Genomic DNA, 25,534 nt, shown 5'->3' on the forward strand with positions numbered 1-25,534 from the left:
TGGAAAGAGAGATTATAAAGTCAGTACCAATGACAGAAGTAGGTCTCCTAGGCTTATGAAATAAGAAAAAAAAGCTCTCCTCAGGTCTGAAGGAATTAAGATTGGGCTTGGGTTGGAAGGGCAGAGTGATTATATATTATAATCATTGACTTAACCCTAATTTTTCCTTTAAGCTTACCTATATTTCTAAAAAAATTTTATTTTGAAAATACATATGCCTAGTAGTTTTATTTTCAACCTCTTATTTAAGTAGAAAATTTAACACAACATATACAAGAGTAGATAAAATATTGTAATGAACCTCCATATACCTGTCACTCAACTTTAACAATTATCGACACATGGCCAATTTCATCTAAACTCCCACCACTTCCTCCAACATGCATATTATTTTGAAGCAAATACAAGATATCATTTTGTCCATAATTATTTCAGTATGTAATCCTAAGAGATAATGGCTCTTTAAAAAACAAAACCCCCAAAAAACCCAATAGAAGTCTTACTGTACCCAAAAGTTAGTCAAAATAATTTTGTAATATCAAAATTTACATTTTCAGTTATCTCAATATCATAAATGTTATTAAATAATTCTACTTAGGATCTAAATAAAGACCACACATGCAATTCATTGATAAATCTTTTAAAATTCATGGATTTCTCCTTTATTTCATTTAAAAAATTCCCCATTTTGGTTTGCTTGTCCACTAAGAATTTCCCACCATATGTATTTTGCTGAGTGTATCCTTGAGGTGCTACTTAACATGTTCTTTTCTTCTCTGTATTTCTATAAATTGGTAATTGAATGCAAAAGCTTGATCAGGTTCAGGCTCAAATTTTTTTTTTCCATTATAGACTACTGTATAAAGTATCTCCTATCAGGAGGCATATAATGGCTGGTTGTCTCTTTCTGTGATTTAGCAGCCATTGATGATGTGTGTTCTTTCTAAACATCAAATATTACCACAGGCTGCACTGTCCAGTGAGATAGCCACTAGCCACACGTGGCTATGGAACACTAAAAATGTGGCTAGTCTGAATTGAAATGTGCTATAAATGTAAAAACACACACTGGATTTCAATACTTGGTACAAAACAAAAGAATGTAAAATATCTAATTTGTTTATATTGATTACATGTTTTAAATGATGATTTTTTAGATACATAGGACTAAATAAAACAGTATTCAAATTAATTTCACCTATTTTACTTAAGTGTAAGAAACCTAAAAATCACATAACGGCTTGCATCATAATTCTTTTGGACAGTGTTGCTATAAGACATAAGGGAGATGTTAGGTCCCAGTCCCATTTTCCCTGCTTCTTATTCCTGCTCCCCAGAGCAACTATTAAGTCATTTCTCTGCTGTTGTGTTACTTCCACACTTCCAAGTAACAAGCTTATAATTATAGCATTTATTGAGCACTTATTATGTGACAAGTATATTCCAAGCTCTCTACATTATGAAGTCATTTAATTCTCAGAACAATCATTTCAGAGATGAGGAAACTCAGGAACAGAAGGTTAAGTAACTTACCCAGTCACAAGTAAGTGACAAGAGCTTGGATTAGAATCTTATTAAAACCTGGGCATCTGGGCTGCAGGTCCCAGGCTCTTAAACACTTTACTGTACTCTTCTTCTGCTTACCCTCCAGTTTCCTTTTTTTTGCTTTTGCTTTTTTTTTTTTTTTTACTTGTAAATATTATCTCTTAACTTCCTACTCTGGAAGATGAAGATTTTACTTTCTCACACACCTGCTCTCCACTTCCAGCTCCCACCCCTCCCCGCCCCCAAACTTGTTCTACCCTGGGACTTATACTCCCATCATCCTCCCAATTTAATTGCATAATTTTTGTTAAACTCATATTCAGTATATATTACATATACATAGATAATGTTATGTTCTTTAGTATTTCCTTTCTTTTAGAATATTTTTTGTCTTTCTGGCAAAGCCTGGTGTGTTTCCCCAGACTCTATACCCTGGTGTATTTACCTGTTCCTGGTTGGGCCCAGTACTTCAATGGTGGTTCACTGTCTATAGCTTTTCTTCTCTGTGAGCTTGTGGCTCTTCAGATCCTCACTTCCTTAATATATATGCCCTAGTAATATTTGTTTATATAAATATATAAATAAAATTTGTTTAAAGGCATGAAAGAATTACAAAGACAGCGAGGATTTGAAGAGTCATGGTCCTGGGAGAAGGAAAGCTATAGAGGATGGACCAACATTGAAAAGTGTGTGTGTGTGTGTGTGTGTGTGTGTGTCTGTGTCTGTGTCTGTGTCTGTATTATGTGTATTTTCCAGCTTTTCTAGTTCTTGTAGGGAGTTTGCTAGAAACTAGACTGACATATCAGAAATAGAAGTTCAAGGTGATAATATCACATACCTACCACAGATTCTCCAATGGCTTAAGTCATTTAGGACAAAACCAAGTCCTTATAGTTTACTTGCCAGGCCTTACATGTTCTGAATGACTGTATAAATGAGAGTAAAAACAGATGGGTCTGAAGAGACATGGATGGAAGAAAGCACAAATTTGTTTTACCACTCACCAGTGCACTAGTGTACTAACAAGTGTAGGACTTAACATTCCAAAGAAATATACTTACGCTAGTGGGAGTCATTTGCATTTAAACTTTTTTTCTATTTTCATTATTTTTAATTGAGATGTAATTACAGATAATGTATAGTTTTAAAGTGTTCAATGAGTTTTGGTAAATGTATATACCTAAGTACCAACACCTCAATCAAGATATAGAGCACTTCCATCACCCTAGAAATTTTCCTCCTTGATTTTCCTGTTAATTTCCTTCCTTCAACAGAAGCAACCACTGTTCTGATTACTTTCCCCATAGATCATATTACTTTTTTAAACTGCAAATTATATCACTACCATGCTGGTCACAGTGCCATAAGTCTTTGGATATTGCTAATGTTGTATTTTCATTGTTCATATTTCACCTACTCTTCTGCACCCCAGATTCTTGGTGTTTTAAGGTTAAGTCTTAATTGACTGGTCTAGTTCATAGCCTCTTTGAAGAGTATAGGCACTATATTAACAGAAGTGGTCACACATTATGATTAGGTAATACAAGTAACCAGGTCTTTTGGAATACTATTGAACTATACTAAACTATTTAAAAATTAATTTTTAGAATCCCAACCCTTATGTTTCCATGGCAAGTCACATACATTATAGCAAGCCTCATTAGCCTTTGGAAGTAGGCAGGGGGAAGTGGTATTCCCAATTTATAGGTGAGAAAAAGATTCAACAAATAATTGACTTACACAAAGTCCCCTTCCCATTAACCAGTGGTTCCAGGGCTACATTTTGATTCTTTTGCTTATTCCACTATCCTAGGCTGCACGTACACAAGGAAAGGGCCTGCTTGTATGCCAAAATTCAATTTCCTTGTTTCTTCTCCGAAAATTCATAGGTTGCCCATTCCTTCCATCCTCCAGCATAGTGTTGAGCACTAAAAACATACATCAAATAATTAGTTCTCCTGCTTTACAGCAGAAGGTTCATAGGAACTTTAGAGATAAGAAATTTAGAGATTTAGAGATGCAATGGCTTCTCACCATACTATTTAGACTTTGAGCCTATTTGAAATATTGTAGGATGAAAAGTAGAGACTCAGTCTATAAGAGTCTATAGTCTATCCTGCCATTGCTAACATAGTAATTATAAGAAATTCTTCAGTAGGCCAATAAAAATATACTCATGAAATACTGCAATACATACTCTTAAACCCATTTTTATCCTTCATCTACACACCTGTTAAAGCCCAGAGATATTGCTGTGTCCATAGCTTTCTTGCTTCTCACTCCAGCTAAACAAGAAAACACTAGACCGTCAGATTTGGATGGCTTTACTTCATTGTACTTCTCTTTGAAGTCTTTTGGGTTCATCTGTAGAGCTTCATCTACGTTATCCACTGAAAGAAAATGTTAAGAATTTCGATTAAATTTTAGATACAGTCAGTTACTGGATATATATTTCTAATGAATCAGTTAAGACACATGTCACTTACATGGTATATTGACAGACCCGGGGATTTTTCCATACTCAAGAATTTCCCATGGTTCTCTAACATCAATTAACATAATTTTTTTGGACTTCAAGAGGTTTTTAAGTTCCATATAAGTGACATCTTTACAAATAGCAGTACAAAAATTGTTGCAGCTTCCTTTTAGTGACTTCAAACCTGGAAAGAATAAAATAATTTAGGTACCTTCAAAATGACATCTCTATTAATATCTGGAAAGAGTAGGTCAAAGGAATTTTCCCCATTGTTCCGGTCAGCTAACCATATTGATCTTTTGACTTTACTAAACTGTATAATCAATGTATATATTTTGCATACAGCCTGACTGAATAGTATAAGATGCAGCCCTATCCTCCTGCCCTGCATACTTATGGCTGGTCTTGGGCCACCTCCAATATTCTACTCTCTCCAAGCCCTTTAACTGGAGGGAGAGTTTATAAATACACATTCAACATTTGGTAACTGAATTTTGCAAATAGTTTGTAAATCTTACCCTAATCTAAGTTTTTCTTGTATAGTAGAGTCATATTAAACCGACGTTTAACTTTCTCTAATTCAGCAAGGAGTGGGGTGGGGGGGAGGTGTGGAGAACAGGAAGAGTAATCAGTAAGACTGGATTTCCTGCCTTTCCACTTGGTAAGCAAAAGCCTGAAGCAAGCATGGTCCCTTTAAAAAAAAAATTATTTATTTATTTATTTATTTATTTGGCTGCACCGGGTCTTAGTTGTGGCAGGCGGGATCTTCATTGCCGCCTGCGGGATCTTCACTGCGGCATGCAGAATCTTTTTTTAGTTGTGGCACGTGGGATCTTCGTTACAGCATGCGGGATCTTTAGTTGCGGTATGTGGGATCTAGTTCCCTGACCAGGGATCAAACCCAGGCCCCCTGCGTTGGGAGCGCGGAGTCTTAGCCACTGGACCACCAGGGAAGTCCCAAGCATGGTCCCTTGATGAGTCTCAGTTCCCCCAAGCCTCTCACGGTATGAGTCTGTACTCCACACTAATTATTTAAAGCTATAGTGTGTGTGTGTTTTTGTACAACATGGCTTCCACTTGTAAATTAACCACTTCATCTGATGCTCAACCAAAGAAACAGTGGACTGCTCCTACAGTGAGAAAAACTGGCTGTTTGGGAAACACTGAGAGATGATGTGTGGTTCTCTTGAGGGATTTTCAGGAGTAATACATGCTATACCTAATTTTCACTTTTTGAGCTTAAACTTTGAATAAACTCCAATTTTGCTGTTTCCACAGCAAAGGTTGGTAGATCCAACCTCACCTGGTTACTCCCTACAGTCTACATTACAGGATTCACAGTCCAAGCTTCTTAGTATGTTCTATAATGTCCTTCAACGCCCCCCCCTTACCAATATAACTTACCAAACCTCCTCCTCATTCCTTCTCTGCCCCAATTATCCTACCCTCCAGCAACATAAAAAGTATACATGTGCTCTAATCTCATTTTTATAGTGGAAAGAGCAGGAATTTTAGAGTCAGATAAACCTAGGTTCAAATCCTGGCTTGCCCACTTGGCTCTGTGACCCTGGGCAGATTACTTAAACTCTCTGGTACTTAGCTTCTTATTTGTAAAATCGAATAATATTATTTAACCTTTTAGAGTTGCTGTGAGGTTTAAATACTCTATACAGTGCACAATAAATATCTATTTTCACATTTCCTTCATGATTTATGGACATTGTTCCCTCTGAAGGGAATACCTTTCTCTCTCTAAGTTTCATACTCTAAGTCTCTTTTATGACCCTGTTAAATGTCACTTGTCACCTCCCCTTTGATACAACAATTCCACTTCTAGGTATCTATTCTTGTAAAATACTTGTACATATGCACAAAGAAGCATGTACAATGATAATTATTGAGAACTTTTTATAATAGCAAAACACTTGGAAACCAAAATATCCATCAATAAGGGACTAGTTAAATAAACTGTGGTAATTCATAGTAGGGAATATATGCAGTGGTTAAAAGAGTTATATGTGCTGCCATAGAAAGCTTCTGAATACCTAGGTGAGAAAAAAAATTACAGAAAAGCAAGCACAGTGTAGATCACATTATATATAGATATCTATAGTATATAGTATATATATATATCTATGGTGTATAGTATATATACAGAGAGATAGATACTATAGATACCCATATATACTAATCTATTATATATATTAACACACATAGTATTTTCATGTGTACATATATTTATGTATACTCATATCTGGGGAGAGTGCATAAAGGGGACTCATGCTGTGCTTTATTGTTTGTTTTAATATAATGAGAATATAATCATGTATTACAAGTAGAATTTTTTAAATGAAACAGGCACCTTTTCTCTAACACCTTCTCCAACTCAGTCCTTTCCATTGCAGTCTCATTCGACTGGGCTGTGTGTGGTGATGGTTTGTGTGTGTCTAACCCCAAAATGGTGAAGTAAACTGTATCCCCAGCAGGACGTCTGGCAGATTAGGAGATCAATAAATGATTGCTGATTAAAGGTAAAAGCAAATAACAGAATTTGCAGGAATGACACCTCTTCAACTACAGAGGCTGTACCAAGAGTTAAAATGGAATAACTGGGGCGGGGCGGGGCGGGGAGAAAGTGTTACGCTGGGGCCCCTGTATCTTTATCCACAAAGGTTATTGCTAAAGGAGAGGCAGCACGTAAAGCAAAGAGAAGGGACTGGAGGCCTGCTCTGGGTTCTAGACCCACCTCCTCCACTGACCACCTTCGCTTCTCTGGCTTCTGTTTCGCCAGCTGTAAAATTAGGGGTGGTACTATTACAGCCCTAACGTGGCAACTGTAGGTTTCATCAGCCCATGAGTGCTGCCCTCTAGCGGGTCACAAGTATAACTCGCAAGACTGGGCTCCTCATTGCAACTCTCCCCGGCAGGAACTGGCCACTGAGCTCACTTCTCTGAGTCGCGAACTGACCTTCATTGCTCAGTCAAGCACCCATACATTTATAACTGCCTTCCCACGCGAGCTCCCTGGAGCAATGTTTGCCCCTCTCCCTCTCCGTGCGTACCCCGAGAGCAACCCCAGTAGCCCGGAATCTGAAGGAACAAGAACTGCAAGTGGGTGTTACATTCCCAGGTGCCAAGTGTACTGGGTCTGACTTTTTTTTTTTTTTCTGCGTTACGCGGGCCTCTCACTGTTGTGGCCTCTCCCGCTGCGGAGCACAGGCTCCGGACGCGCAGGCTCAGCGGCCATGGCTCACGGGCCCAGCCGCTCCGCGGCATGTGGGATCTTCCCAGACCGGGGCACAAACCCGTGTCCCCTGCATCGGCAGGAGCACTCTCAACCACTGCGCCACCAGGGAAGCCCTGGGTCTGACTTTTAACTGGAAGCCTTTAAAAAAGAAGCGATCACCCTCACCAACGCCATCCCTTCTCAGAGGCCCGAGGTTAGGCGTTCTCCCTTTCCCCGGGAACCCCGAGCTCACCCCAGAGCGCAGTCTCTGCGGACCCGAGGATCGCCAGGCGCCCACTCAAGTGCAATAGTTGCAGCAGCCTCATCTCCGGATCGAGCCTCGGGGCTACTAACCACTTCCTCCTCCTGATCCTCCTCCTCCTCCAACCGCCGGGCGAACCGCGCCGGGCTCTCGAGCGCCCTCCAGCCAGGCTCCGGCCGAACCGGGTAGTGCCACTAGGAGTAATCGCGGACGCAAACGTGCCCTGCTGTAAAACTGCCTGGTAAGAAACTAAGGGTTGGGTTTGCTTTTTTGTTTATGATTATTATTTTTTTAAGGAGAGACAAAGTTTAAAAGTGGAAAGAGAATATAACAAAGATAGTATTTAAATATATAAAGTAAATAAATTTCTCCAATTTACTTCATAACAGGATTCTCATGCATTGAATTAAAGCAAAGCACATGTGCACTTTTCTAAGAATTGCTCTTCACTCCCATAGCTGGTTCAACTGATGTCAGTATTAATCTCATGCTGTCATCTTTTCCCCCCAACATGATGATATTTGACTATATTTGATGATAACTCAGAGTCAGGTCCAACTAATTTATAAAATGTGTTAGTTTCCAATTGCTACTATACCACAAACTTATCAACTTAAAACAACACAAATTTATTACGTACAGTTTTGAAGGTCAGAAGTCACTAGGCTAAAATTAAGGTGTCAGCAAGCCTGTGTTCCTTCTGAAGGCTGTAGGGGAGAATTTCTGTACTTAAACTTTTCCATCTAGGAGAGGCTGCCTGCATTCCTTGGCTATTGGTCCATTTCCCCATCTTCAAAGCCAACAGTTTGGCATCTTCAGATCTCTAATTCCGACCTCTGCTTGTGCTGTCACATCCTCTTCTCTTCCTCTCACCCTTCTGCCTCCCTTTCATAAGGACCTTTGTGATTACACTGGGACCACAGGGATAATCCTGATTTAATCATATGCACAAAATCCTTTTGCCATGTAAGGTAACATATTCATAGGTTCCAGGAATTAGAACACCTTGGTGTGTGGTTGTGGAGGGAGCATATTCAGCCTACAGCATATAAAGTTTCTTATTACCTTGTTTTTACTTTATTCTCAACTTGGTTCATTATCTTATTTTTAATTTATTCTCAATTTGGTTCCCAAGGATAATGAAAGCCATATTTAACTGCAAATGGATTCACAGTGAATTTTTTAAAAATTAGTTTCCAAATGGCATTATTAAAGTATGTGTTCAAGGAATAATTTCATTAAGCATGCACTTTTAAATTATTCAGCTTTCAATAATTTAATTAAAAAATGACTTCAGATTTCTATACCAATGAAAACATTTACAGTTATGTTTTCCAAGTCATTTGAAGTTTAACCATAGTCTCTGTGTAATCTACTTTGTGGATTGACTTTGAACTAAGATGTCATTAAATATTGTAGATTCATGTACTCTCTGTGGCATCCACATCATAAACCACAGGTAGTATGGACACAGATATGGAAACAATGTACTTGGCCTCAATGAATCACATTTAATCTAATTTACACTTTTGCAAGAGCACATATTACTAAACAATTCTTTTCAAGTGTTCATGACTGATTATTTGAGAAATATTTTTCTGTAGGATTTCTTTTTCTGAAAAGATGAATGTGCCTCCTATAACTAGCACAGTGCCAAACTTGGTTTATTAAAGAGGGCTTAGAGCAAAAAGATCTTGTCAAACAGGAGTACTGATCATTGCTCCTTGGACAAATGTCCAAGTTCTTCCTTCAGAGTAAGTGTGACCAAGGGAAGTAAGGCTTGAAGTGGAATGAAAGGCAGAGAAATAATGTAATGTTTTCTGGGAAAGGTCTACTAGTGATGAGTTGATATGAGTCATTAATTATCAAACAACTCATTTTATTTTTCACCACAATGCAAGTGAAAGACAATTGGAAAGGAGAGGATTTTTAAGAGGCTTGGGATTTTTCCCATTTCTTTCTAAATCCACATCAAGCCTGCAGATTTTAGACAAATCAAATGAAGAATTAGGAAATGTATTGCCTTTCATGCAACGTTTTTTCCAAAAGTTTATCAAAACTTGAACATCTTTTTTTTTAAATTTATTTATTTAATTTATTTATTTTTGGCTATGTTGGGTCTTTGTTGCTGCGCGTGGGCTTTCTCTAGTTGTAGCGAGTGGGGGCTACTGTTCGTTGCGGTGCGTGGGCTTCTCATTGCGTTGGCTTCTCTTGTTGCGGAGCACGGGCTCTAGGCACGCGGGCTTAGTAGTTGTGGCTCGCGGGCTCTAGAGCGCAGGCTCAGTAGTTGTGGTGCACGGGCTTAGTTGCTCCGCGGCATGTGGGATCTTCCCGGACCAGGGCTCGAACCCGTGTTCCCTGCATTGGCAGGAGGATTCTTAACCACTGTGCAACCAGGGAAGCCCTTGAGCATCTGTTGACTCAGCATTTTCACCGCCAATAGTTTATCTACTGAAAATATCTGCACAAGTAGGCAAAGATAAATGTACATTAACAGGGGACTGATTGGGAAAAAATGATACATCCATTCACTGGAGTTCTAAGCAACAAGTAAAAAGAATGAGGCTGGTGTGGAGATATGTCCAAGATATACGATCAAGTGAAAAAAAATCAAGTTGTAGAATAGAAAATAGACCGTAATTTAACCTGACTGTGTTCTCTTGTAACAAATGGTAATCATATAAAAATGTAGTACAAAGGCATATTGTATGTGCAAAGACAATTCCTGAAACTATACACAAGAAACAGAAAATAGAGAAGAGGAAATGTTACCTCTGAGGAAAGCAAATGGGAATGAGGGAAGGAGGAAAAGGTGAGGAACTTTATGTGAAACTTTCATGTATTACTTTTATAATAAAGAATGTATCTTTTAAAATACACGATAAAACTTAATATATGTATAGCCTATAGCTTAGCAAAGTATTCCATACATTTTCAGACAGAACAATGACGGTAAAATTAAGATACTTAACATTATTTGAAATGTATACAGAGCTGACCTTAAGCACATTTATATTTCTATTTGATGTTTTGTCATAATGTCTTTGCAATAGCACTAAAAATATACTTACTAGGTACCATTTAAAAATAATTTCCTTCCTTTGAAGAATCCATCAAATAGGAATCCAAGGCTCTTTCCATAAGGCCACACCTGTCCCCTGGCTGAAGAATTGTGAACGATTACAAGAATCGTAGAGTTTATCTGTAACTAGTGTTGATGTCTGCAATATCATTCAAACAAAGTATTTTTCAACCAATTACTTTTACTAAACATATGCAAAGTGCAAACCAGTTTAACGGGTAATCGAGCTTCGAAGAGGTCTAGGTATAGGTCAGGAAATTTTCTAATAAAGAAGTGAAGGAATTCCCTGGTGGTGCAGTGGTTAAGAATCCACCTGCCAATGCAGGGGACACAGGCTCAAGCCCTGGTCCGGGAAGATCCCACATGACGGGGAACAACTAAGCCCGTGTGCCACAACTACTGAGCCTGTGCTCTAGAGCCCGAGCTCCGCAACAAGAGAAGCCACCGCAATGAGAAGCCCGTGCACCACAAGGAAGAGTAGTCCCCACTCGCCACAACTAGAGAAAGCCGGAGCGCAGCAATGAAGACCCAATGCAGCCAAAAATAAATAAATAAAAATAAATTTTAAAAAAATTTTAAAAAAGTGAGAACGACAGGTAAGACAACAATTATGAGAAAAAACAAGAAAATATATTATGTCTGATGTGATTTTATTGCACAGAAGAATGTGACGGCGAGAAGTCGGAGGCTGTCCGGGCACGCTGTCCAGCAACAAGTGGGACTTAATCCTGACTCCAAGAACACCTCAGCTGCGCGAACTCCAGGCCACTATCAGGATCCAATTAACAGTCCACTTAACATTTTTCTAAGATTAGCCGGGGCCTACCTAGACCTGCAAATTTACAGGACGCAGGCGCGACGCGAGTCGGCCCCTCCCCGTCCACGCCCAACTCCGGGTGCGCGGCCACGCGAGGGGCGGCCCCAACCGCCCACCCACCGAACGTGGGGGCGGGCACACGAGGCCCCAACCCCTGCCAGCGGGAGGGGCGGACGCGCAGGCGCAGTCTCTTCCGATTGTAGAGGCGGCCGCCGGGCCTGGCAGGGTGAGTTGGGGCTCGGTGCTGGGGTCGCCGCAGTTTCTCCGTCTTCGTTTCCACAACCCCGGGCCCTTGTGGCTTGACTGGCCTGGGAAAGAACGGCCCCCGCCCCTCCCACGCTCCCTCGCCTTCCCCATCCTTGGGGGCTCCAGGCGATCACCGAGGGCCGCATGAGCGTGGCCGGGCTGGCCGGGTGTCCGGGCTGCGGCGGGAGGAGCCGGCGAGGTGGGGCGGGAGAGGAGCCGCCTCACCTTGACCAGGGTCGCGACGACCCAGCACCCTTCTGGCCTCCTTTCCGCGCTCATCCTCACGGCGCATTTTCTCTTCAGAAACTTGGGATGTTTTTGTTAGAGACCAGAGGACGAGTCTTACCGCGGGTGTCTGGCAGCATCGTGTAGTATTAGGAACCCTGGAGATGGACTGCCTGGGTCCAAATCTCCATCCACAGCTTACTGGCTCCTGGCTTCTGCAAGTCACCTAACTACTGTGTGTCTCAGTTTCAAGTATAAAATGGGAGAAATAATAGTAACCTATCTCATAAGGTGGTTGGTGGTTGGGAGGATGAAGTGGGTTAGTATCTCTTCAGTGCTGAGAACCGAGTGCGATGCACAAAAAAGTATGTAAGTGCTGGTCATCTTTTTGAGCTTCTAAAAAGAGAGTTTTGTCTCTTTCTTCCCTCCCCCGGCATCCACGCCGAAAATAATCGCCCAAGAGTAGGGAAAAAAAGATTTTTTTCTTTTTTGAGAATATGGGCTTTTGTATGCACGGCCTTTTAAAAAAATTAAACATTTGTAAACAGTTGCACATCCTACATTAAAGAAAAGACAGGTGTAGGTAAACGCGGAAGTTGAAAACGAAAGTTTTGTTTGGGAAACCACGTGAGAAAAATGGCCAGAATTTATTTGTGCTGAAAACACTTAACATAGCGTGCCTGAGACTGCTGTCCTTAGAAAGGTTAGCGCTTGCTTGGCATCTGGGAACAACATGTTTTATATTGTAGGGTATGGTTTATGCAGAAGTTTCTAGCCCCCTAAAAATCTGCACCAGTGAGTCTGTAATGGGCTTCCCTGAGCAGAAACGTTTCATAGACATTACTGGATTTTACTTATTGGGGGAAGAGTGTGGTGACCCCTCTTGGGAGGGAGAGAACGATAAGGAAGCCTGCACTTGGATTCCTCTAGACTTCACCTGTGTCTTTTTCATTATGATCAAGCTGTACGTCCATACTACATTGCTGTAATAAGTGTTAGCCATGAATACAACTATATGCTGGGTTTTGTGAGTCCTTATAGTAAATCTCCAAATGAGAGGGTGGTCTCGGAACTCCCCAAACACAATATTGATGATAGACAGTATTTGAAGCTCCAATAATCGGACTTTAATTTTGTCTCTTTTTGCCTGAATGGGGAATTGAAGAAGAAAGCTATACAGATAAGTGACTGCTAAATAGTGGGTTACCATCCAAAATGGCTCTGTATGTTTAGACATGTACATGTGTCAGAAAAATCACTGGAAATTGACTCTACATTGCCAAGTTAAGTATGAGTCAGTGTTTTTGAAAAAAGGCATGGGTGTTTTATAGATAGATTCTAGGTCAGCTACCTGGTTCTTTTGGTTATTCTGCCAGTATTAGCTATGTGTTAATGCTCATCTTTATCAAGAGTTTACCTGTGCAGGGGGTGTAAAAATATGACCAATTTCTCATGGGCCATTTTTCTTGGATTCTCTTAGTTACACCTATCTCTTTCCAAGACATCAAGTTAAAAGAGTTGGAGGTAAGTTTGTAAATTGGGGGGTAGAAAGATCCTATTTGCTATTTGATTACATCTCTTTTCTCTCAATCAAGTAGAAGACCAGATGATAATTTGGAGGAGTAGGGAGAGGAGGAGTTGGAGGTTTGGGAGAGTGAAAAAGATTTCAGAAGGCTGTGTGAGGAGTATATAACTGAGTTGGCCAGAAGGTGTAGTAGATAATGGGGTGTCTTGATCCGTTTGTGGTCATGATTATGAATTTAGTGGACCCAATCTCCTTTCTTACAAGACTTTCTCCAGCCTGATTGGATGCATTCATGGAGAAAGTGGTTAATTGGATTTGTCTAGGATTGGGGTTCTGTTAGAGGGGTGGTGTGGTAAGTCATTAAGGCTGTGCACATATATTCTGTTCTTTCTGGGTACATGTTAAGGTTGTACTCTTTGTGCACTACCCCCCGTGCCCTTCCCCCTTTTGTCTATTTGAAGCTAAGTGTGGCCATATGACTTGCTTTGGCCAGTAAAATACACTTGCAAGTGAAACTTTAAGAACCAGCACTCGATTTGCCACTTCCCTTTCTCCCTTCCCTGCTACAGTGATCATGGAAGCACTTGTTGAGATGCAGCCTCTTGTCAGCCTGGGCACTAAAGGAGTATTGGAGTGGCTGATGGAAGCAAGCTGGCAAAACTTGAAGTTGTGATCAGAGAACAGAATACTTGAATTAGTGATTTTGCAAGGTGGAACTGTAGGGATAAGTGGATGTGGCAGTCTGGAGGGTGAAGGCAGTCAGAAATGAAGTGGTCAAGGAACTTGGAGACCTTCTGCATCTCTGTAACCCCTAAGGCCTTAATTTATTGCAGCCTTGTTCAATAGTGATGATCCTTGGACTTAAGGAAATGGCTCTTAAAATGGTAAACTCAAAAGCTTCCTTATGTGGAACATAGTATGACTAAATCAGGATTCAGAATTTGTTATTGAATTGAAAGATTCTTCCACCTTGATCAATGAAAGCAAATAAACAACCACAAAAATTACAGTATAGCTTAGCCATGGAGTAGCATGGTATTAGGTAGGATTTAGGATATAGTGGTTTAAAAAAATGCATTAACTTGTATCTAAAATCTTTAGAATTAACTTTGAGTTTTTAAGAAATAGAAGGGATTTCTTAAAAATATATTTAGAGGAGCTTCCCTGGTGTCACGTGGTTAAGAATCCGCCTGCCAATGCAGGGGACACGGGTTTGAGCCCTGATCCGGGAAGATCCCACATGCCGCGGAGCATGGAGCAACTAAGCCCAGGCGCCACAACTACTGAACCTGCACTCTAGAGCCAGTGTGCCACAAATACTGAGCCCGTGTGCCACAACTACTGAAGCCCATACGCTTAGAGCCCGTGCTCCACAAGAGAAGCCACCACACTGCTTCCCCACACTGCAGTGAGAAACCCGCACACTGCAACAAAGAGTAGCCCCCACTCGCCACAACTAGAGAAAGCCTGCGCACAGCAACAAAGACCCATCGCAGCCAAAAAAAAAGTTTTCCTTGTGATAAACCATAATGGAAAAGAATATATATATATACACACACACACACATATATATATATGTCTCTGAATCACTTTGCTATCCACATTTTAACAAGATCTCCAGTTTGACTCACGTACTGGCCTGATCTCTTTAAAAAAGCCAGTGTCTTAGGAAAGTAAGACAGTATTAGTTCTCCATTTCTTATGGGAAGAACAGTTGTAGATTAAAAGATACTAACTGACATAACCAGTACAAAGTGCAAACCTTGATTAAATCCTTATTCAAAAAACCAGTACAGATGATACTTTGGGTCAGCTGAAGAAATTAGAATATGATAGGATATGAGATGATATTAAGGAATTACTGTTAATTTTCTTAGAAGTGATAATGATAGGACGGTATAGGAGAATCTCCTTAAGGCAGTGGTCCCCAGCCTTTTTGGCAGCAGGGACCGGTTTCGTGGAAGACAGTTTTTCTATGGGAAGAGGGGGATGGTTTAGGCGGTAATGCGAGCGAGGGGGAGCAGCAGATGAAGCTCCGTTAGTTCGCCCACCACTCACCTCCTGCTCTGTGGCCCGATTCCTAAAGGTCGTGGACCGTTAGCAGCCCAGGGGGTGGGGACCCCTGCCTTAAGGGATGTGTGCTCTCTGCAACTTACTTTTAAATAGTTCAGCAAAAACAAACAAACATACATACATGTATAGATATGTCTATATACACATTGATATTTAGATAAAACCAATAGGGCAAGATATTTGAGATGTGGAATCTAGATAGTATATGGGTGTTCATTATCCTGTTCTTGTAACTTTCTTGGAAGTCTAAAATTTTTCATAATAAAAAAGTGGGGGGAAAACTCACAAAAAATGCAAGAGCTGGCTTCCCTGGTGGCGCAGTGGTTGAGAGTCCGCCGGACGATGCAGGGGACACGGGTTCGTGCCCCAGTTCGGGAAGATCCCACATGCCGCGGAGCGGCTGGGCCCGTGAGCCATGGCCGCTGAGCCTGCGCGTCCGGAGCCTGTGCTCTGCGGCGGGATAGGCCACAGCAGTGAGAGGTCCGCGTACCGCCAAAAAAAAAAAAAAAAAAAAAAGCAAGAGCTTAAAAAGGTAGAAATGTATTTCTCTTTAAGTAGTCCAGTGCTGGGCCGCCCAGTGCAGGGCCGCTCAGTGCAGGTAGGGCGGCCCTGCTATGCTTGGCACTAGGCCTCCACCCCTGGCCCCTTACGGCTCTTGCAGCTCTGCCTGTCTTCTACCTGGTGAAACGAGAGAAAGGGCAAGGGAAGCACAGGAACCAGAAGCAGCGTACACTTCAGGGTTTTTTTATTCACCTGGACATCATACATGTAGGGAGCCGTTGGTAAAAGTCAAATGTAGTTTGACTTTTTGTATAAAAAAAGTTTATTGGTTTAATAAAGATTTCTTTGGTTTCAGCTGGTGCTCCCTTCTTCCTCCTCTGTTAATTTACAAATGACTTGAAGTCATTTCCATTTTAATATGCGTTAAGTAAAATACATAAAGTTTTAATTTTGAGGATTAATGTGTATTTTTACCCCCAACCTTTTCAGTAAGTAACAGATGCGGGTGAAAGAGCCATCCAAAGCTTTACCTGAGAAAGCCAAAAGAAGTAGAAGGCCTACCATACCTCATGATGAAGACTCTTCAGATGACATTGCTGGTAAATTATGATGTCTGGCATCCTGAATAGTGTTGCAGAAGAGAAATAATAATATATGTTTTTAATGACTGTTTTCTGCATGAACTTTAAAATCAGCTTGTCTAGATCCTGTGGGCATTTTTATTGAGATTTTGTTTATTTTACATTTGACTTAGAACTGGCATCTTGTTGTTGTTGTTTGTTTCTCCTGTCTGTGAAAACCAAGCCCTCAAGCCAGTGAGGTTGGCAGATGACCCTGGGGAGCTGCTAGCTTCCTGGCTTGCTTTTCTTTTTAGCCTCACGTCTTGGGTTTTAGCTTCTGAGGATTTTCCTTACTGACTTACCAGTTCAGTTCTCCATTTAAAAAGAGGTTTTTAATATATTATTTCCATTTTTAAGTGTTTTTAACTTGGATAATGTTTCAGGATAGATTGCTGTATTGAAGGAAGTCTGAATTATGTCTTTAAATATTTGTTCTATTCTGTTAATAAGGTTTCTTCAGGGATTCTTATTATTCTTATGTTAACTCTCTTTTGCCTATCTTCCATAGTTATCATTTTTTCTCAAATCCTCTAAAACTCCTATTCCCTTTCCCTTTGCGTGCTGTTTTCATTTTTATATTTTACTGTGTGTTCAGCAGTGTTGCTTTCACCTTACACTCTTTTTAATTTTGCATTCGTTTTTGTGGTGTTATTTATTTATTTTTTGATCCTAAACCCTGCTAGTCACTTCCTGTTGCTCTGCCACCTGAGCCTAAAGTGTTTGCTTCTTTTTTGTGGTTTTATTGCGTGGCAGCGATTGCTCTGCCATTTTTCCTTTTCCTTCCTTCCTTTTTCTTATATTATCTTAGCAAAGAATTTGTGGCTTTGATTTTCTTTGACGTAGGGTTGCTTTTCTTGGGCTAGTTCGTTTTAGAATATTTGTGTAAGAAGGAGGGCCAGAGCACTGTTGAGACCTAACTGTTGAATTTGAGCTCATATAGGCTTTACTTCTTTCCAGCCACCAGGATTATGCAGCCCTGGGTTTTTTTTCAGAATCCAAATTATCTCTTCTTTCCAACTGCCATAGAGATAAGGCTGTTCCCTGCAATTATGGCTTGCTTTTTTCTTTTCACTTAGTGAATGAGAAATCCCCTTCTTTCGATTCTTCTCAAAACAAAATTGGATATAGGGGTGCTCCTGCCACTGTTGTTGCAGCACAGAGATTTAGGTTTTGTTCTGTGTCTGCAAAGCATGCCTTGTTCTCTGTGAAATCTACTGCTGCAGTGTTCTCTCTGCTTCCTTCTGTGCGCACCCCTGTTTGATCTCTGCTGCTTTGAGGTGGGAGGCTTTCCACTTAATTTGTGACTTGGGGCTTCAGCTGTCTCCTGGTTTCTCTGAAAATGAACTCTGTATTTTTGTTTTCTGTTCTTTTTCCCCTTGGGTAGTTTTGGGGAGGAGAAAGGGGAAGTGTTAATTTTATGCCACCATTTGCAAACTGGAAGACTCCTTGTAAAATTTTTATTAATATTTAAAGTAAAAAATATAGAGATTTTGATTATTGTTTTTGATTTGTTAATGTGAAACAACTCTAGACTTTAATACATTTTAATATTTTTATTTAGGAATCTCTAGAGGACCTATTTGCCAAATGAAATTTAGACAATTGTATGATTAAATGAATTGCAGAAAACTGAGGAAATTTACTTATTAACGTAGAGGATATTTTTCACATTTTCCCCCCACAAAAGATAGTGAATACTGTTTAAACACTGGTTAGCTTTTGTAGGAAAACCTCAGACTTTTGAATTTACTTATAAAAAGTATATATGGTTGAGATATTTAAAAGCTAATAGATTTAATTTAGGGGTCTAGAAGCTTTTTTATCTTGAATTCACTTATCTCTGAATTTATTAAGTTTCAGTTTCATAGGTCTAAATTGTAGAATCAGAGAATGGTTAAGTTTTACTCTGGCCAGATCCCACGCCAGAGATGATATAGAAGGTGTGTGGAATGATTTTTCCCTTAGAATTTTAAAATATAAAAACTCAAAGCAATGACATTTGGTAAACCATTTCTAGGTCCTGTACTTGTGTGGTCAGTTTTGTCGGTCTTGCCCTGAGCAGCCCTTTCTTTAATGGCATGCATCCTTGCTTTTCAAACATAGGACTTCAAAATTACTCCTTTTATGTCTATTCTTATAACTTACTCTTGGTGTAAAATTAGAAGTTTTAATCTTTTATCAGATTTACATATTATTTTTGTTGAAACTATTTATTATAAGTAATTTGTCAGGAATCACATTCTTTATCTTCAGAATGAAGTGGAACTAATGCCTAGTCCCTAGTTAACCAGTAGGTGAAAAGGAATGCTTTGCATTCAGAAAGGGAAGTGGAGAAAGTTGGAAATGTACATACTCCTTTTGTTTCCCTCTTCAAGGTATTCAGCCTCTGCTTTTGCTGTTTGGTTTTGGCAGATAGCTGTAGATTTGGTGTTTGGGATATTTGAGGGTTAGAAATTGAAGTTTTCAGGTATTTGGGAGGAATGGAAGTGTTATTGAACCCTTGAGAGAAGAATATGGTTATTTGATAAATTAAAAACATATTTGCTCATTTGGGCCATTTGTCTCCACACAGTGCACACAGTAAGAATCTGTTATAAAGGATAATGAAGGACCATGCAAAATCATTTGTTATTTGGGAATAGTCATTAAGGAGAATTCTGAGGATTCTTGTTCCTGCAAATTATGCCTTTGTTTGTTCTTCTCTTTTCTTTCTCGCAACAATGGTGAAAATAGTATCATAGCAGAGCTAGCCCATGAGAAGATTTTACTTGTGTATCTTAGTGAAAGAAAATACATTCAAAATGCTTGATACATAGTAGCTGCTCAATAAATAATCTTCTTATTTATTAAACTTTTAATTTTTGAATTAATCTTAGATTTACAGGAAGGTACAACATGTATACAAGGAGGTCCCATTCAACCTTCATCCAGTCTCTCCTGATGTAACATCTTGTATTTCTGTAGCACAGTATCAAAACCAGGAAACTGACATCGGTACAATCCTTAGAGCTTATTCAGGTTTCACCAGATATACATGCACTTGTGTGTGTGTGTGTGTGTGTGTGTGTGTGTATGTATGCAGTTTAATTACATATGTAGCTTTCTATAACCACCAGTCAAGATACTTGATTACAGTATCACCACCTTGAGTGCTAGTTATTCATAGCCCCACCACTGCTCCCCATCTAAAGCCCCTGGCAACTGCTAAACTGTTCTCCAACTCTATAATTTTGTTATTTCACAAATGTTTTGTAAATGGAACCATGCAGTATGTATCCTTTTGAGTTATTTTGTTTTTTGAATCTCTGTGCTTTTTAGTTATAGCATTTTAATATTGTTGACTTTTGCTTGCTAATGGTATCACTTTGGTTTAGCAAAGAAAATGTTCAAATTTTTGTCTTATTCAGTAGGTTTCACTTGCCAACATGTAAGTCATGCTATCAGTGTGAATCATGTGAAAAAAGCAATAGTTGAGAATCTGTGGTCAGTTTGCTTGGAATGTTTAAAAGAAAGAAAATTCTATGATGGACAGCCAGTACTTCCTTCTGATATTTGGTTGTGCCTCAAGTGTGGTTTTCAGGTGAGAAAAGTCTCTTTTATGTGAGAGTTTGTCTCAAATATTTTCCTTAAATCTTACTGTGAGCTCTGACTGTTGGTCATGCTTAGAACTTAAGATTAATTTATTCTGTGTTTAGATGTAACTCTCCAAGGCCGAGCTTAGAAATGTTTAAGGTAAAGTAAAATGTGTGTATGTTCAGAAATTAATCACGTGTAGTTTATAAATACTTTGAAAGGGAATCCAGCCCACTTGCAGTAGTTCTCGTATGTGGTCCTGCCTTTACTTATTTGTATTTACTTAGGAAATGGATCCAAGTTTTGGGGTTTTTTAAAAATCTTTTTGGATTCATTTTTTTCTCTATGAAAAGTGATTATTCTGTCTTTTCTTTCTTTTTTTTTTGCAAAGTAATTTCTCTTAAGAGCTTAGAAGCTATTGGTATCTTCTTTTTTTTTAACTGGAGTATAGTTGGTTTACAATGTTGTAGAACCTATTGCTATCTTTAATAAAGGAATTTTTAAATAAAATTAAAAGTATATATGTATTTTTTAGAATAAGAAGCATCTTTATTATCTCACATAGAAAGCCAGAAGTAGGGCCACTTAAAGTTACTTGCTTCAATGGAAAGAACATTAAAAACTGAGATTTCTTCCATTTTTCTGCTGTGCCATCCTCAGTTTCATGGTTTCAGGATGGTAAAAGACGTTTCATGCACAGTGTATCACACAGCAATCCCCAAAGGCCAGAAAGAAGGCAAAAAGTACATCCCTTCCCTGTGTTCTTTTTTAAAATATGTAAAACTTTTCCAGAAACATCCATCAGACTGCCCCTCATGGGACGTTGACTGGAATTGAATCTCATTTCTTTACTTACCTGGTGATGGAAGTCACTGTGATTGGTCTGAGTCTCACTAGTTTTCAGTGGAGTTGGGTGGACGTGTGTAGGGTGTTAGGAAATGTGTGTATAGGGGAGGGGCACCACTGGCCTGTGAGGATGCTCCGTGTCCCACCATGCATCAGACAGAGAGCATGTACACTTTTAAATGGTATGGAAATTAACTTGGCTCATGACTGTTTTTCTATGTAACAGAAGCAAGTTAGCCTCTTTGCAAGAAATTGAATTTAATGAGAATCCTATTGTTTTCTGAAACTTTTCTCTCCTGCTTGAAACTAAAAACAAAACAAAACTTCTAGTGTGTTTGAGTATGATTTAAGTTTTGATTAATTTGAAATAAACTTGTATGTAAATAATACAAAGGGTGTTCTGTTCATCTTTAGGGATGTGGTAAAAACTCAGAAAGCCAGCATTCATTGAAGCACTTCAAGAGCTGGAGAGCAGAGTTACACTGTATTATAATTAGTCTGAGCACATGGATCATTTGGTAAGTTAGATTTTCTTAGTACTTGTGTTCACTATAAAAACTGTCTTTGAGTTTTATAAGGTATGATATTTAAAGATGATATACCAGCTTATACTTTTTAGCCTAAACACAACCTATGGAATCATTTAAGAAAATTAACAGTATCCATGAATATAAAATTTAAGTAAAAAATTGAGTCATCCCTGTAGTTTTCTTTAACACTTTCTTTGTACAGTAAAGAAAAATTGTTGCTAGTTGACTTTTTGGTAATGAACTTGCTAAATTAGAATGTCAGAGTTCTAGTGGAGGAAGGTACTTCAATCAGTCAAGCCAGTTGGCCATTCTCTGCAGGGGACAAGGAAAGCCTAGGCAAAGATAGTTTGTAAAAACTTCTCAGGGGATTCTACTACTTAAGGCTGGTTGGGTACTAAGTCCAGTTCCCTCATTTAATACGTAAGGACACTGAGTATCATTTATTTACCTTTTTGTGGTTACAAAGTAAAGATCCAGGCACTAAAATAAGTCTTTTTGATTCTTTAGTCCCTTACCAGCATACCACACTGCTTCAGTGGTTTAACTGGACACTGTATTGAAAAGCTTTTCCTATATTTTACAGCAAAAATTTTCTCATGAATTTATAGACTCCTAGGGTTATTCAGATGAACTTTCAGGCGTTTTCAAGTTTTAAGACAAAAATATTTTAACTTTGTGCTTCATTTCAGGGTTCTAAGATTAATATAAGGATATTTTGGTTTGTAGGAGAGACCATCATCATATAATTTAATTCAGCCACCGGGTTGGATGCCTGCTTCATTTGTGTTTTTGTTGCTGGCCCCAAGTAATAAAATTGGGGTGAATGAGGAAAGAATTGCTAGAACTTAATATGTAAATGAAACATTGGAGCCAAGGGAGAGGGGTATGATCCCACAGTGTGGCAGGTCAACAAACATTTCTCTGTAGTCTGAATAGAGCAGTGGTCTGCAGCGATAGAATCACTGGGAGGCTTGTTGGAATAGATTGTTGGGTCTCAGGCTTAGAGATTCTGATTTACTAGTTCTGGGTTGGGGCCTGAGAAATTGCATTTCTAACAAGTTCCCAGGTGTTGCCAGTGCTGCTGGCCTGGGACCATAGTTTGAGGACCACTGAAGTAGAAAAAAATGGTGGGAGAATTGAGTGGCACCTGGTAAAATAGGTTCATCTCAAGTGAATCTGAATTGAAACGTCTGTTGTAGCTCTTAGGACCCCGATTATGGTATGAATCATGATTTAATTTCAGCAAAAAAAACCTTACCTAGCATAATCAATTAGGGTTGTTTTAATTTAATTGTTTTTTAAATTTCATTTAAATTTATTTTAAAAATTTATTTTATATTTAATTGTAATTTTGCTTTCATAGTTATATAGAGTTACAAGGATGGTGAATTTATTGAGTTTTGTAAGATGGATTTGTGAGATTTATATTATACTGAAAATAATTTTAAGTCACATTTGGGGGTCCATAGAATTACTTCTCTTTCAAAGAAAGAAATTCAGGTTTGTCACATGCATTTATAGAAATTTAAAGATTGTGAATATGTAAGGTCATGTTGGTATAATGCATTACATTTACAAAACACTTTCAATATGGTCAAACACTGTTCTTATTTGATCATTGGATCTCATTAAGATGAGAATAGATAGAAGAAACCTTTATTAACTATATGCACTAATGAGTAAACTTAGTGGAGGGTAGTTTTCTGAAAAGGAATGTGCTTTTCAAAATCTCTTCTCTAACCCCCTCTTCACAAATAAACTCCAAACAAAATAAAACACCTCATCCAGTCTTCCCTGTCTCTGTAAGTGGAACCTCCATCGCTTGAATATTTAAGCCAGGAGCCTGGCAGTTGTTTTCTTCCCCTTTTTATCTTCCTTTATTTTTCAACCTTTTAACAAAAGTAAACGTATGGTATAATGAATTCCTCTATATCCACCACCCAGCTTTAAACACTATCTGCTCACAGGATATCTTGTTTCATCTAGACCAGGATTTCTCAGTCTCAATACTGTTGTCATTTGGGTTGATAGTTCTTTGTTGTGAGGGGGACTGTCCTGTGAGGGGACAGGATTAGCTCTGGCCTCTAACCACTGGGTGCCAGTAGCAGCTTTCCCAGTTGTGACAACCAAAAATGTTTCACAATTCTGCCAAATGTCCCCTGGGGGACAAAATTCCTCCTGTTTGAGAATCACTGACATACCCACATCAGCTTCTCCCTTTCCTCTTCCTTATCTTTTATATCCAATTCGTTAACTGCTTGTACCTGAAAATATATGTCTGTTCATTTCTCTCCAGATCCACTGCATCTGCCCTGATCTCTCTCTATTCCTGATGCCATCCAATCTGACATTAGTCAGAGTGATGTTTTCAAAATGTAAATTGGATCTTATCACTCGCCTGCTTATTAAGCCTCTCGTGGTGCTCCGTTACACTTAGGATAAACTACCAAAACTCTAATTTGAATGCTAAGGCTCTGTATGAACTGTCCCCTGCTTATTTCTGTAGACTTATTTACCTCATTTCTCTTGCCTCACCCTATGTATCCCCCTTACCCCATGACTTAAAGACAAAAGTAGATAAATACCAACTTTATTACCTGATGTGCAAAATTATTGAAGATGCTTTCATAATATTTGCTTACATTGTATATTTTTTCAGGTGTTATGAGTGCGATGAAAAATTATCAACACATTGTAATAAGAAGGTTTTGGCTCAGATAGTTGATTTTCTCCAGAAACATGTTTCTAAGACACAAACAAGTAAGTTAATAGCAGTTGCTAAAGAAATTTGTATTAAAGTATGATATTTTATAATTCTTATAAACAGATAATAAATTCATAAAGAGTACTTTGGGTTTTACTGTGACCTCTCAGTACGAGTGCCATGAATTCTTAGGTAGCAGTTTTGTGATGTTATCTTGTGTTGTGTTTACATAACTAATAATGAGAAGCTGGAGAGGATAGTGACTGGACTGTGGGCTTTTGAATCAAACAATGCTGAATTTGAATTTAGGTTCCACCTAAATTACCTACTGTCTGTGTGACTTTGACTCCTTAGTTTCCTTATGTAAAAAATTAGTACGATAATTCTATCAAGTGGGAATGTTGTGAAGCTTAGGGATGTTTTCTAAAGATTTAGAAATAATGTGTGTAAAAATACTTGCATAGTCCCTGACACATTTATGAAATGATATCTATTATATCATTGGAATACTGTTCTGACGCTAACTACCTGGAATTAGGCTAACCTTGCAGATTAAGGGCTCAGTTCCCCCAAAAGATTGCCCTTACTTCAGATACCATTCTCAAGCTAGGTGTTCTCAGGACGCCCCCCCCCCCCATTTCCGACCAACTGGCTACAGGGGTTCCCACTGTCCTCTTAATTCAATAATTTGCTAGAATGACTCAGAAAACACTGGAAAGTGCTATACTTACAATTACAGTTTCATTATAGCAACAACAACAAAAAGAAATAGAAATCAGGACCGGCCAAAAGAAAAGACATGTAAGGTGAGGTCTGGGAAGGTACCAAACATGAAACTTTTCTGTCTTCTTCCTGTGGGGTCAGGATGCATCACCTTCTCAGCACATTGATGTGTAACAATACACACAGACTGTTGTTAACCAGGGAAGCTCACTGGAGTTTTGGTGTCTAGCGTTTTTATTAGGGTTTCATTGCATAGGCATGGCTGATTGAATCATTGGCCACATGATGTAACTCAGCCTCCAGGATCCCAACCCTCTAATCACACGTTTGGTCTTTCTGGCATGGCTGGCTCCCATCCTGAGTCATCTCATTCGCATACATTGTCTAAGGTCCCACAATGAATAAAAAAATACTTTGTTAACATAAACTATCAAGTGTGGTCTGAGGGGCCCACCATGAGTAAAACAGACACTCCTGTCACTCTGGAAATCCAAGGATTTAGAGGGGGCTTCTCAGGAACCTGGGACAAAAGATAGCCAAATCCTTTATTATACAATAGT

At 39.1% G+C, this 25,534-nt stretch overlaps 2 protein-coding genes across 11 annotated transcripts in view; one reads left to right on the forward strand and one right to left on the reverse strand.

Annotated features, from left to right (window-relative positions):
* Nucleotides 1–628: 628 nt before the first annotated feature.
* Nucleotides 629–7,745, reverse strand: TSTD3 (thiosulfate sulfurtransferase like domain containing 3). The gene is made up of 4 exons (XM_033418779.2): nt 7,501–7,745; nt 4,032–4,205; nt 3,776–3,935; nt 629–3,473 (listed from the first exon to the last, which is right to left on the reverse strand). Exons 1-4 carry the CDS (start codon nt 7,571–7,573, stop codon nt 3,401–3,403), a joined length of 480 nt encoding a protein of 159 aa, XP_033274670.1. The 5' UTR covers nt 7,574–7,745; the 3' UTR covers nt 629–3,400.
* A 3,739-nt stretch (nt 7,746–11,484) lies between these two features.
* Nucleotides 11,485–25,534, forward strand: part of USP45 (ubiquitin specific peptidase 45) — a 65,463-nt gene continuing 51,413 nt past the window's right edge. For 2 of the 10 annotated variants that reach the window (XM_033418771.2, XM_033418775.2), the window contains exons 1-5: nt 11,696–13,403; nt 16,468–16,577; nt 20,006–20,178; nt 21,432–21,535; nt 24,207–24,307. In XM_033418771.2, coding sequence (XP_033274662.1) covers nt 16,478–16,577; nt 20,006–20,178; nt 21,432–21,535; nt 24,207–24,307 — 478 coding nt within the window. In that variant the 5' untranslated portion in view covers nt 11,696–13,403; nt 16,468–16,477. Of the gene's footprint in view, nt 11,635–11,695; nt 13,404–16,467; nt 16,578–20,005; nt 20,179–21,431; nt 21,536–24,206; nt 24,308–25,534 lie in introns of those variants that run through there. The other 8 variants (XM_049695134.1, XM_033418765.2, XM_033418773.2 and 5 more) reach the window with 8 other exon arrangements.

The sequence above is a fragment of the Orcinus orca genome, chromosome 12 (assembly GCF_937001465.1).
Source record: "Orcinus orca chromosome 12, mOrcOrc1.1, whole genome shotgun sequence".
NCBI lineage: Eukaryota > Metazoa > Chordata > Mammalia > Artiodactyla > Delphinidae > Orcinus > Orcinus orca.

Bases quoted from the DNA above. Each gene is read 5' to 3' on its own strand.
- TSTD3 (XM_033418779.2), bottom strand. From the start codon at position 7,573: ATGAGGCTGCTGCAACTATTGCACTTGAGTGGGCGCCTGGCGATCCTC. The intron at 3,936-4,031 runs GTAAGTGACATG...ATTTTCTTTCAG, and splicing joins CGGGTCTGTCAATATACCAT to TGGATAACGTAGATGAAGCT. The intron at 3,474-3,775 runs GTGTGTAGATGA...GTATGTTTTTAG, and splicing joins ATATCTCTGGGCTTTAACAG to TGCTCAACACTATGCTGGAG.